This window comes from Ambystoma mexicanum, chromosome 8 (genome assembly GCF_040938575.1).
Source record: "Ambystoma mexicanum isolate Mex_15411 chromosome 8, UKY_AmexF1_1, whole genome shotgun sequence".
NCBI lineage: Eukaryota > Metazoa > Chordata > Amphibia > Caudata > Ambystomatidae > Ambystoma > Ambystoma mexicanum.
Genome location: NC_090929.1, coordinates 1,518,522,334 through 1,518,536,233, shown reverse-complemented (window position 1 = coordinate 1,518,536,233; position 13,900 = coordinate 1,518,522,334). Strand labels below are relative to the sequence as shown.

At 45.0% G+C, this 13,900-nt stretch overlaps 1 protein-coding gene across 2 annotated transcripts in view; it reads left to right on the top strand.

The window, feature by feature from the left end:
- Nucleotides 1–13,900, top strand: part of COL17A1 (collagen type XVII alpha 1 chain) — a 200,275-nt gene that overhangs the window by 97,356 nt on the left and 89,019 nt on the right. For both annotated transcript variants that reach the window (XM_069611740.1, XM_069611739.1), the window contains exons 17-21: nucleotides 836–1,054; nucleotides 3,658–3,897; nucleotides 9,266–9,304; nucleotides 9,790–9,816; nucleotides 11,193–11,219. In XM_069611740.1, the coding sequence (XP_069467841.1) occupies nucleotides 836–1,054; nucleotides 3,658–3,897; nucleotides 9,266–9,304; nucleotides 9,790–9,816; nucleotides 11,193–11,219 (552 nt within the window). The remainder of the gene's footprint in view (nucleotides 1–835; nucleotides 1,055–3,657; nucleotides 3,898–9,265; nucleotides 9,305–9,789; nucleotides 9,817–11,192; nucleotides 11,220–13,900) is intronic.

Below are 13,900 nucleotides of genomic sequence, written 5' to 3'. Positions count from 1 at the left end.
GCACTACCGGCGCCGTTGTTACTGTACCGCCATACTTATAATGAGGCCCATTGTTTTGCTATGTTAAGTGATTGCTTCTAAGATCCATATGCAACCTCAGGCTGACAGGTTCGAAACATAGCAGGACAAACTCTGCCTTGCACCCTTTCAAGATCAGTACATTGTTCACCAAAAATTGGAAAAAGTCCAAAAGTCTTTAGTAACACAACAGCGTTAACTGCCCTTCATGAATAAAAACTTGTAATGATAAACGGTTTACACGCAATTCACAATAAGAGATATGCTACATCACAAAACCAGGGTAGTTTTCCATGTTTCAGTGTTATCAGTGTACCTTATCTGCCAAGGGGCATAAGCGGTATTAGAAATCCCGGCTATTGTTTAACAAACCTTCTTCCTCTTGAATACAGGTTTTCTTTTATCATGCCAATGAATATACAGAAATTCCCATGTTACTGTCCAACAAAAACCACTCCACAGAAGTAAAACTATTTTCGAGATATGCTCTCCAGCAGTCACACAAGCAGAAGAGACACTCCTGGGACCTGTGGCCCAAACCTAATTTAACTTCCTTAATAGAGGTGTATCAAACAAGCACACAACAGTGGAGTAAAACAGTTAGAACACTGGAGTTCATGATTTCAAAATCAGCTCTTTACATATCAGCTGGAATGTTTCAGCCTACTGTATCTTCTTCAGGGATGCACAGGAACTAATTCCTTTCATGATTATTCATTATTACCACTACTTGGAGAGCACTGGCATACAAAAGGATCTGAGCTATGCGCATAGATGCAAACAATTCAATCTTTTCTGTGTCTCTTTTCCTCTCTAGAGATACGAGGAGACCACTCGAAAACCGAAGCGGCAGCAGGAGGAGGCTGGGCAGGGGGAGGAGGAGGAGGTGGGGGAAAAGGAAGCTACAATGAAGGCGGAGGCGGTGCTGCGGGCTGCGGCGGTGCCTGCGGCAACTGCTGCACTTGGTGGAAATGGCTCCTGGGTTTGCTGTTGGCACTGATGCTCCTCGGATTACTCCTTGGTCTCCTGTCTTTAGGTGAGTGGCCCACTTACATTGGGCATAAAGGTATAAAGGTATTGTGCATTTTTGTCATAAGATTCTTTAAAGATATTAAAAGAGATCACAAACCCAACAGGTACAGGTCTAATTTGATTGGCCCTGAACCTGTTACAGAACATTGTATAGATTAAAGTCCATGGGTCCCAAGTGGACATTCCACCATGTTTAGCATTCTTATATGACTTTTTAAATATCCATCCATATATATATAAATAGCTATGGACGTCTGTGTCAATCACCACACACTTTCACCACTAGATGGCAGGACTGTTGAAATTAGAAACAGAGTGGTTTAAAGTACAAGTGACAGGGAAATTACAAGGCACGGGTATTGGCAGGTCAGCATATGTTATGCCAGAGACTGCTAGTTTATGTGTCTCACCAGTAGAGGGCCAAAGGTGGGAACAGGAATGAAGAGCCAGCCTTAAGCAGAGCAGAAGATGGTGTTAGACTCATCCCCAGTAATGATGGTGTGGGGTATGCCGCTGGGTTCAGTCCTGCAAATTCTGCTTTGTAATGCACTGTGTGGCAGCCAAGCAACGCTTTTGGATGGCTTGTGGTTTTCTTGCAAAACTGAATAAGTGGCCCTCAGGTACAGACGAACAGCTCTGCAGGCATAGCCTGACAGATCCTGTAGTGGTTCAACGGAGCGTATAACGTTCTTTCATCGACGGGTGTAATTTCAATGTTTTTTTTTCCCGCCGAGTACATTTTTCCAAAAAAACTCATTGAAAATATATAGGTGGTAGGGGGGGTTTGGAAAAGTATATATAAGGGGTGGCCGGTCGGGAATAGGTAAAACAAAATAGGGCATGGCGGCTTAGGGAAGAAACCCCCCAAAAAATAAAAATAAATCAATTTCGATGAGTTTCTTCAGTAAAAAATACTCTGAAAAAACCGATTGAAATTACACCTGTCGATGAAATGACCTAGAACCGATCAGAGAACCTACACAGAACCTAACTACAACAGTGGTCTGTGTATAGAATTCAAAACACACATTTACCCTGGATTCTGGAACATTAGAAGGTAAGCAAAGCACAACTTTAAAATAATATGCAAACTTCAAAATGTTGCAGTAATATGTTTCACAAGGGTACAGATGGTCTAGTTTAAGACACAGGTGACACCATGCAACATGCACAAGTTGACCTTAAAGTTTGTGTGGTCAGGTACAAGGCTTATGTCTAAAATCAATGGGACAGATTTACAAACTATTCTGTTGCAGTATCTTAGAAATTCCCTGAATAATCTGTCAGATAAACCCACTTTATTATTCTCTACTTTCCAATACTTGCACTATAGCAAATATGGGGATGCATCCTCAGAGGTGCTCATGAACACACACAATTCACTATGCTTTGCTCAAGTGCAGCTAGGTCAATAGCGAGCGACCCTGAGAGTCATAGCCCAAATCATCTGGAGAGGCAAAGGCTGCAAACCCCTGGTCTAGATCAATGGAAAGAAGCCATGGGAGTCATAGCCCAAAACATCTGGACACCCGAAGGCTGCAAACCCCTGGTCTAGATCAATGGCGAGCGCCCATGGGAGTCAGAGCCCAAAACATCTGGAGAGGCAAAGGCTGCAAACCCATGGTCTAGATCAATGGAAAGCAGCCATGGGAGTCATAGACCAAAACATGTGGACACCCGAAGGCTGCAAACCCCTGGTCTAGATCAATGGTGAGTGGCCATGGGATTCATAGCCCAAAATATCTGGCGAGCCAAAGCCTGCGAACCCCTGGTCTAGATCAATGGCGAGCGGCCATGGGAGTCATAGCCCAAAACATCTGGAAAGCCAAAGGCTGCAAACCCCTGGTCTAGATCAATGGCGAGTGGCCATGGGAGTCATAGCCAAAACATCTGGAGAGCCAAAGGCTGCAAACCACTGGTCTAGATCAATGGCGAGCGACCATGGGAGTCATAGCCGAAACATCTGGAGAGCCAAAGGCTGCAAACCCCTGGTCTAGATCAATAGCAAGCAGCCATGGGAGTCATAGCCCAAAACATCTGGAGAGCCGAAGGCCACAAAACCCTGGTCTAGATCAGTGTGCGAGTCGCAAACGTCTGGTCTATATGGCATTGTTCTGAGAATGGGGAAGATACACAGACCATGTTTGGATTTGCTCCACTGCAAATCTTAGTAAATACGTTCCTAAAGGACTGTATGTGTCATTCTGCAATACTCCTTGCACCACTGGAGATACTGCAGAGTAAATCTTTGCAAATTTGACCCAGTATCTTGCAAGGTCTTAAAGAGGTACATGCAAAGAAACATTTAAACAACTGTCAGAAACAGGTGTCCCGATGACTAGTTATATTGAACAGTTGCAATGAAATACAAGCAAAGTTTAACTGGTAAAAATGAAAGTCAATGAGAAGAATTGAACGTTGACCCAGAGAATACTAAGTGGACAGTAAGGACTGCACTTGCACTATCACTGAACCTACACGAGATGATTGGAAGGTTTTAGAAATAAAGAACTATTTCTGATGCTAATTTTAGGTTTACCCATTACCAGTCGATATGTTGGGTCACGTGCTCCCCCACATGAATACCATTTTTTTTGTCTCTTGCAGTGGAAGATGTGAAGGACTTGAAATCACGCGTGGCAGCTTTGGAAGGTACAACCAGGAGCAGTGCCAGTAGGCAAATGGCCTATGCCAACGGCCCTATAGGTGGTACAGAAAACATCATCTCCTCTGAGACCATCTCGGGCACGTTACAGAACACAGCCGTGGGCGGAGAACTCAACGAACAAGTTCAGGACAGAATGTGGCAGTACATGAAGACGAAAATGATGTCAGACAGAGAGCGCGGTAAGCAGCCAATCCAACGCAGCCTTTACCGGGCATGTCACAGAAAGGTTCATGCGACCGTTCCAAATATCTGGAAATATGGTCCTAATGCAGTGGTCTTCCAACTGTGGGGCTGGCCACCCTAGGGTATCCCTACAAAATATTCCCACCAAAAATATCGGCGTACATATGGCTGCCTGTCTCAACATAGGCGACATTTTTTGGGGGATCATTTGTGGGAGCAGGGCTTGCGGGGGTAATCAGCGCAAAAATATGGCGATATTTTTGTATCCCGATATTTTTGCAGGGATATTAGCACATGGAACCCACCCTACGGGGGGGGGGGCACGAGGGGTGTCCACGAGGCTTTTCCAAACGGGAGTCCAGTGAATGATCTTATTAGAAAATATAAGCAGAAAGACACTTGGTGGGGCTCAGCAGCAATATTTCTATGCAAGCGGGGGCTCGGCAGAACAACATGTGAAGACCGCTGATCTAATGGGTAGTGCATACAAGTGGCTGACAACAAACCTAGAGCCAGGAATTGAAAATGTAGAAATATCGTAAGCCAATATATTGAATCCGTAATATTCAAAAAATAGTACCCAGTGGTTTTGTTACTAAATACTCACCAAACATGTTTTTCAGTACATAATATTCATTGTGGTGACATTTACCAACAATATTTAAATGGGAAACAGCAGATATTCAGTATGGGGAAAGTCATAACAGCTGTAGGGGTTCATCCCACATTTTACAGCTGTAATAAGTTTTTAAAACATTATACAAAATCGGCAGTAAAAAAACAACGGTAAAAACACATAAATCCCAAAAAAAAATCTCTGAAGTAAATTGTTTAGTTGGAGACTACTTTTTATATGTTTCATTGTTTTACAAATGTTCACCTCCAGCTGCAGTATAATAATGCACAAACTTCTGATTGTGGCGGAATCGCTAGTTGTCCCCTTTTCCAGCCCAAACTCCCTTTTATCTCATCTGGTCATCCTGCAGAAGGTGTTGTGGGCTGTCTGCACACTGAAGCCTCCCACCACTGTGTAGTTTACATGGAAGATCCATATGACCCCACCCTTTCCCTCCTGATGCATTCTGGGCCTCATTACGAGTTTGGCAGTGTAGTAAAAAACTGTGATGATGCAGTGTGAATGGAGTTACCACATCATTATGTCTGCATTACCACACCGCTGAAGTACAGGTGTGGAGGTAAGGCAGAGGAAACACCTCCAGCACACTGCTGGAGGTAACTCCTATGCCTTACCACCCACAAACAGCCACATTGGTGGTATTACCACTAGTGATAATACCGCTGGTGGTAATACTGCCGGACCAAGTGGAGGTAACGGTAATACCATTTTATGGAATTTCTGTAGTATTACTGCCAAGATACCACCAAACTCGTAATGAGGCTGACGCCTTGTCTCAACAATACTATGGTCCCGGTATTATTTCTGATATCGATTAGGAGTATATTTCATTGCTTCTCGTAGAGAAGAATTCACTGGGATATTCACAATCGCTGCCACAGTCACGGGTGGCGGTAATCCTGGAGGCTTCCCTCATGAATTCCTTCTTGTGGATTCCTGCTCGAGGATCACTCTGCTGTCCTCAAAGCCTGCAAGTGGGGCACATTCCCCCACCATCTCCGGGACACAGCCCCACTGCCCATACCACCAACCCCAAGAACAAATGGCCTCGCAAATGCTTGTCCCGGGGTTGCGCCAAGCATGTGGAGCCACTGTGTGTACCCGGCAATATTGCACAATCATGATGTTCGTCAGGATTATCCGGTACGCAGAACCTGCTGCTGCGGTGGTGGTGTCTCTGCATACCCGCCGTAACTCCAGACATCCGAACACAATGAAGCAAGAACCAGGCATCCGGGGGGGGGGGAATAGACGGCTGTGGGGAAGCGAAGTGCGAAGGTGCAAACCATGTTGCTTCCACTTCTGCACAGTGCACGATGAGGGCCTATGTAGGAAAATCAGCTCTAGGGGGGGGGGACAGCAAATACTTTTTTCCACGATCCCGTTTTGCTCTTTTATCTGTACTTTTTGCCCATAATGGATGGGGTTCCCCAATATCCCACTAGCCTCCCACATTCCCAACTTAACAAGTACCTTCCAACATCCATGTACAGAGTATGGGAACAGTTTCAGTGTTCAGTATTTCTGAGTCTTTTTCATTATAAGGGAGTTTTGCTCTTTTTCAGAGTTTCTTTTCGCTATCACAGCGCTATCCCTAAAGTCAGTTACGCTCAAAGGAGGCTCTGAAGCGCTGTTTCTTTTTTGGTTTGGTCCATTTTGCTCGGGTTCCTCATTTTCGCCAGTATATTGACTAGGGTGAAATGTTGCAAGCCTCTACACTACTCACCGTGATTGCATAGAGGTCAGAGCTATGTCACGTGGGATTGCACATGGAGCCGCCCCCAAAGGGGTTTGAAGTGCCAAGGCATAACAGGGTGAAGGGGCCGAACCCCCGCCCCACCTGCTACCTCAGTAGGGAGGCGCAGGCAGGAAAAGGAAGTGGGGCCTCAGTTATTTAGCCGAGGTGGGCTAAAACGGCGTGTTATATATCTTGCCGGGTGGGTCGCGAGAAGTACCCGATGGCCCATGTTATGAGAAAGGCACCTCTGCCATTGACGCCATCTTGTGAGGCTCCATCAGCACTGCAGGTTGCCTGCTATGCATTTTTTCACAATGATCCCAGGAAAGACTGTCAGTTGGGTTGTGCTGTTTTCCTGCTGTAGCTTGGCTTGGCTGTCTACTCCTGCCTTCCTGGAAGTCATACGGCCAGGATCCAAACTGTACACGTGGTACAATCTGCACCAGTGTCTTCAAAAAATCAGACTTCCCTAAACATTGAAGTCTAAAGGTATGTTAACCAATTTTTTAACATATTTGTGCACTTTTAACTCCCTTGCATGGGATGACAAGTAAAAGGATCCTTTTGGTACCAGACGTGTGAACCCTTGTTTGCAGCACCGCCTTTAACTCCAGGAATGTCTTCTTGCCATTCCAACTACACAATCAAACATGCCAGGTGCCTTATTGGATGTTTGGGGAATACTGGGGACAGCCGCCAGGGTAGTCAGAATGGAAACATGTGGTACCCTCAGTGTGGCTGTTAATGTCACGAACCCCACTGGAAGTCGCAGAACGATGGCAGAAGGGGCATGCCTGCTGCCACAAGCAAGCGCGTCCTTTGATGTCACAGGAGCCAGCTAAATGGATTCCATGAGCCGTATTCAGCCATAAGTATTTCCATGTCAGAATACCTTATTCTGCATAATGCCTCTGCTTGCTGCATTCCATACCTTACAGTGCTTATTTGATTACTCTTGCAGTTAATAACTCGCTGCAAGTCTTCGTTTCCTTTTCCTCCGTGACACTCTTTTTCTCCAGTTACTTCCCATTTACTGCACTGCTTCCTGCCCTTTATTTCCTCTCTGGTCACTTGGTATTTTAGGCCTCACGTGGCATATTGATTTGTCAGTGTCCATGCGAGGAATTTACTCAATAGCATATTACATAGATGACTAGAATGTGCATATGATCGCCATCGTTTCATGTGCTAAATTGTAAACATGACGATATTCCCCAGTGCCAAGTCTTGGGAGGATAGCTATGGGGTAATGTGCTCGCCTTGGAAGCAAGACGACACGAAGCACCACAGGTTCGATCCCTAGGGCAGCGCTTAGAAACCTCTGGGTATTAAGCGCGCTATAAATAACCAATCGTATCATATTACCTGTTAGGGGGCTGGGGTCTCCGTCCCCATGCCCTGCCATGCAGGGCGGGCGCATGGCCCATTGTTGAGGAGTCGCTCGTCGCGGCAATGACCAGTCAGACACTGGCTTGGTTTAGAACTGCCGAGCGGGAGACCACTCAGCATCTTTATTAGTGCGGGTCACGTGCACACACGCATGTGACTCAGCACGATCCCTATGGCTCGCCACGTTACAACACTACCTAAAATGTAACATAGGTCTTAATATCATGGCATGGCGGCGTATTTTAGAATGGAGGGAGATGACCGAATCCAAAGTCCCGACCTCACCAAAAGACCTAAAAAACATACCACAATAAATTCGAACTTTTTTGTGGAATTGTTTTTTTTGCTATGGTCGGTAAAAAAAAAAGACTCGCAAAGGCTGCGGGGGTTAGGTTTTGGGGTTCTTTTAAAGGGAATGTCCGCATGAGAAATGGATGAACTTTTACGTATGCCGTTCATTTCTCATGCGGTCATTTCCGTCGCGGACCTTTGTGCCACAGGAAAATCACCCCAATTCGATAGAACAGCAAACATGTTTTTGATTGGATGGGGGAATTGTGTATTATACAGAATGAAGAACACCGTCCACTCTTCATAATAAAGACATGCCAAGTAACCTCGGAGTTTCGTAACTTTTCTTAAAGTCCTTGGCTTCTGGCCTCGACACAGCTTTAGAATCCTTGAATAGCTATTGTTATGGGCAGTGGTGAAAATGGAAAATAATTGGTGGGTGGAGTTTGGGGATGCAGGGTTTAGGGGGGCGGAGCTGGCAGTTGACCTCTGATCCAAGGAAATGTCCAAAATAATAGTTTAAAACGGCGCAATTTCTTTCATGCTGCTTCTTTTCCAAACTATATCAATTCCACTTTAAACCAGTTCCATGGCACTTGTGATGAGTTACTTTACTATCTTAGATAATAGTTTTGACCAGTGTTGCTGAGTAAATATTCTTTAAAATGCACAATTTTCATCCAATTTTATTTTTTAAACACTCCCCTTTGGGTACTATTCAAACAGAGTGATTTCTGTTCACAATAAGCAACGTTCCCTTTTACTTGAACCACACTCGGCACAGCTCCTGCAGCTCTCCTCTGAAAGCAGTTGGGTGACTGGATCGTGTGTGATAGCTTCAATGTTAATAGGGCTATTTATTTATGCAATGTTTGTCGGATACAGGTATCCAACAAACATTGCATGAATAAATAAATAATCCAGGTCCATGTATCCGACAAACATTGTATAAATAAATAAATACCGGAAACGCAGCTGAGGACTGTAACTTCCTCTGGTGACCCCTTGCACTGGGTCACCAGAAGAAGTTGCAGTTTGGTCGCTGGCGCTTTCTTTATTTTATTATTTATTCCAACCCCCCTAGCGCTGACTCTGGCCAGATCCTGAGATCCAGATACACATCTGGTGCTGGATCTCAGTTCTGGTGAGAGCCGGCCCAATCACCAGCGCTGGTTATGACCCCGGGAGTGATGGAAACATTGCAGTGACTGTAGGCTTTGTATTCCTGCCAGAATCTATTGCATTACATCTACACTGCAGTTTTATAAGGATAATGCTCACTAACTCTTTACCCTTCTTTCCAATGCAGCGAACTTCATGGGTGAAAGAGGGCAACCAGGGCCGAAAGGTGAGCATGTTTCGCTTCTATTATTTTACTCTTAAGCATATTTGTTATTGCTGTGTGTGTATGGATGCTGGAATAATGACATCACATATGAAGGAGTGGGAAGTGATTCAATGCAATGCTTAATGAGGCCAGATAATAAATGGTGCTAGAAGCACAGCTGCTGTATGACTGAAATCTGTCACTACCCAGTGCTCTGCGAGCAGAGCCATACATCCAGCAGGAAAGTATAGTGCTGTACTTGGGGAGGGTGGGGGCGGTGCAGGCGGGGTTGAGAACATTCCAAAATATCTTCATAGCAGCAGAGTACAAAAAACTATGCTTTCTATGGTTGTACAAAGGGATGCAGGCACACCTCATGTTTCAGCAACGTCCCAAAGCTTCATCAAGGCAAAATGATCTGCCAAGGTAAAATGAATTGTAAAACAGAATCTAACAGGAAAGCATTGGTGCTAAAATCAACAATCTCTTTTTTTCTCTTGCTCCAGGTGATATGGGCATGGAAGGTATGAAAGGTAAGACTAGATCTGAAAGCTCTGGTCTGGTCCTTAGTGCATGGGGATAGGCAAAGGCCTGAATGTGTTCAGACATAACTGGTGCTGTGGCAGGTCTCTCCTCTTGCCATGGCCTTCGTGCATCAACCTACCACGGATCTTGGGACGGCCGTACCTGGACCCTTCGAGGGCGCAGAGCAGTACTATACAGGAATCAAGACCTATGCTCTCCTCCACATACAGAGAGCATGTAATCTTCTGGAGAAGCCTGCAACCAATGGTTGATTAGGATAAGGCATGAACACCATTGTACTGCCCATGCCAGCACACCTGGCACTGCCCATAGCTGGCCCTAGAGGAGATGGGTTGTATTACTAGTTTCTGGCACCATTAACTCCAAAAGTAAAAGGATAGTAGTTGTCCAATCAGGGTAGAAAAGACTTGCTCTATGCAATGTGTTCACAATCGTTTGGAGGACATGCATGGCATTCCTGGCTGGTGGGGCAGTATCCCTTGATCAAACAGATGCCCGCTGAATGATAAAAATGCATTCAAGTCAATGGTGCTGCTAATTCTTTACGGGGTTGGTTCCGAAATCCCCTGGTAATTTGGATCTGGCCCTATGTAGGAAATATCTCATGGGGGTAAGAGCTTGCTGACGTCATCACTGATCACCCTGCATGTCACAGGTTCGAATCCCAGCAGGGCTGACCCCTCCTTATAAGGGTGATACTTTAAGTGCCAAACACATTCCCTTTAAATTGGTTAACAATGATTAAGAGCTCGACATGTCAACACTGTGGTAGCAAGCATCATATAACAACATAACTATTATTATTTGATAGATTTGTTATCCAGAGCTTGACCTTCTGACCTTTGACCCATAGCTGAACCATAAACTATGCCCTCTTGGGATTTCCCCTTCGAGCCATTTCAGTGGATTCCACTTTCCAGGGAAGGCAGAAGTGTACTTGCCATTGGACACAATGTCCCAGACAAGCTGTGGGCAGCCTGCGACCACCACCCGAGTATCACGTCTGACGGCTCTCCCTATACCTGCCATGCATCTAGCTAGCACTATGTGAGAGCGAAGCCCAGTTGTGCCAGGCGACCAGGTGCCAAGATGTGAGAGTTGTCTCCATGTACATCATTTATTTGGGTCACACTACCTGAGCACGGTCCATAGGTCTGCCAGGCATCTATGTGCCCTCCACACTTCTGCCATGCAATCTTGCTAATAAATGTCAGTGATCCATATATCTGCCATGTGCTAGCCAGCTGCACAACTCGAGCAATCCCAGCAGGGACGAATTTACACCTGGTATACTTGAATAATCTTGCCAGATAGCTCACAAATTAAATGCTCCACCCTGATGCCTTCTTTTCTCCTTCAACAGGTGATCGGGGACTTCCCGGTGCTCCAGGTATGTAAATCCCAGTAGCCAACTAATTTGGTCAAAGTGGAAGAGCTTGACACAGCGTTTATGAAAAGTAAAAGTCACCAGGCGGGGCCATCGAGTAACACTCATGTTCTATGATATGATTTGGCACGTCATTTATAACGCATCTGTACACAAGTGTTTCTAGGCGCTACAAGACAAGGGAGAGAAGACAGAGGGTGGACAAGACAAACGATCTTACTAGGCTTTGTGTCATTCAGATTGTGCAAGTGTGATGACGTAAAGTGCAGGGGGAAGGGAGGAGGGGGAAGTGCCAGGGAGAGGGAAGGGGGAAGTGTGCAATCAGGGCAGCATTGCTCTGAGTAAGTGCAAGGAGGCAGGGCACTGTGGAGTTAAAGTTACAGCCCCTAAGTGGGTATAACGTTCTTTCATCGACCTATGCAATTTCAATGTTTTTTACAAGTACATTTTATCGAAAAAAAACTCATAGAAATATATAGGGGGTTGGATAAGTATATATAAGGCGTGGGGGGTCGGGAATCGGTAAACACAATAGAGGATGGGGGTCTTGGGCGGGAACCCCCAAAAATCAAAATAAATCAATTTCAATTAGTTTTTTCAGTAAAACATGCTTGTAAAAAACATCGAAATTGCACCCGTTGATGAAATGACATAGAACCTCTAAGTGCACGGTAGGCCCGGAGGTAGTGCCGGGGAGACTGATCATGGAGGAGCCTGGTACCCAGTAGACTCTGAGGGTAGCCAAGCAACCTGTCGGTGCAGCAGACAGGTAGGTCAGCAGGGGTGCGGGGGAGAGAGAGAGAGAGATAGAGAAAGAGGGAGAGAGGAGAGAGAGAGAGAGAGAAAGAGAGAGAGAGAGACCAGAGGAGAAAAGGAAGGTCTTGAGCTGCTTCCACAACTTCAGGTGGTCCGGCTCAAGTTTGAGAGTGGCAGGGAGGCCATTTCAAAGGGAGGCACCTGCAGAGGTGAGAGATCTACCCCCACTCTCTTCCTGGAGAAGTGTCTGACCCTCAGAGAGTTTGAGGTATCTGAGCGAAGGGCTCGAGAAGGAAGGTATTTTGGAAGAGAGAGTTGGATGTGATGCAGTGAGTGACAAGTATTGTTGACTTACTGGGTGCAATGATGTACAACCCAGAGTATTGCGCTTCCGTTGTCTGCTTTACGTCAAGGTCTTGATGCACACTTCATGCTGTCGCAGATAGTGGTCTCTACTTTATGCTAAAAATGAATAATGACATTAGTGGCAAAATATATTAAAAATAGCAATAACTGCTGTAAACCTGTTGTACACCTTTCCTACTCCAAATATACATTCTGCTTGGTGTTTCAATTGAACAAGCATGATATTTATCGAGAGTTGGGCACTGTACGCCAACACCCATACCAAACCTGACTTAATTTGTCTTTTTTATGGATGATCTGATGTGATTCTGTCAGTATCCCATTGATTAGAACACTTTCTTTTCAAAGTCTGCAGTTTGGTCATACACCGATGTACATGCATATGCATATACATATGTGTACTTAGGAGTAGGGAGGTGAGGCTGGGGTGTGCATGGGTGAGGACATAGGGTAGGGTAGGGAGGTGGGACATCGTGGGAGCCCCCTTACCAACAAATTAAGGTTGAGCAAAACTAGTCCACCGAACTGGAGACTTTCAAAAGAAAGTTTTTTAAACAACATAGAGCCAATTATGTCATGTTTTATGTCTGACTTTCCACGGGAGAAATCTTTTTTATGAATCATAAATTGGTCCTCAAGATCTGTGGTACCATAAAACAGCTGCCTCCTGAAGAAAGTCTGAAATTCGACAAAACGGAAACATGTCAGAGTAAATACAAAAATATGTCTATGGAGCAAACACTGCGCCATAATGAGTGGAGACTCCTTATTTACTTTTTTTATTAATTCCACTTCCATGGCAACAGCAGAGGGATAAAATGTAGGCCTTACAGCCCACAGGAAAGGTCTTTATCATGGGATAGCTGCCTGCAAGTTACAGCCCAATGAAAATAAAAAGCCTGGGGTCATAAATTGAAGAAGGACAATTATCCCATGTGATAATGACCCCATCCAAGGTCAGTAAGGCCACTAGCATTTGGCGGTAAAATTACATAACATTGTTTGCTCAGTGACTTTTTGTTTCCACATTTGACATCTTTTCTTTTTGCTGGTAAATGTTTCGCCATTTGTCTTTTGTGGAATTCCAAAATATGTTGGATATGCCTCAAGGAAACTGATTTTCACTGTGTGAAGATATCTTTTTTTCAAAGATAAGGGAGATCGTTGCCTGCTACTTTTCAGGCTGCTGCCGAAGCCAGAATGTTTAGAATTGGGTAAATACTCATAGTTATTGACTGCATTCTAAGCATTCTGATTGGCTGAGAGGACATCATTTGTGGACTCAATGGGCTAATAAACGTCACCATGTCAGGATCCTAACCACTGTCTATTAAGCCCCACGTATAGGTCATGCACGGCAATCTTACAATGGTTCCTTGTTATATCGGTGGCTAGGGTAAAGGCCTTCATTTATTTTTAATTTAGCCGCCCCATTATGTCTATTCCAGACATGCATGAACTAGATGTTTCGTTTGAGACGTGCACCGGATCATTGGAACGCTGCTCTCCTCATTGCTTGCAATGGCTCATTTAGAACTTTACCGACAGGGCTCAGACTGACT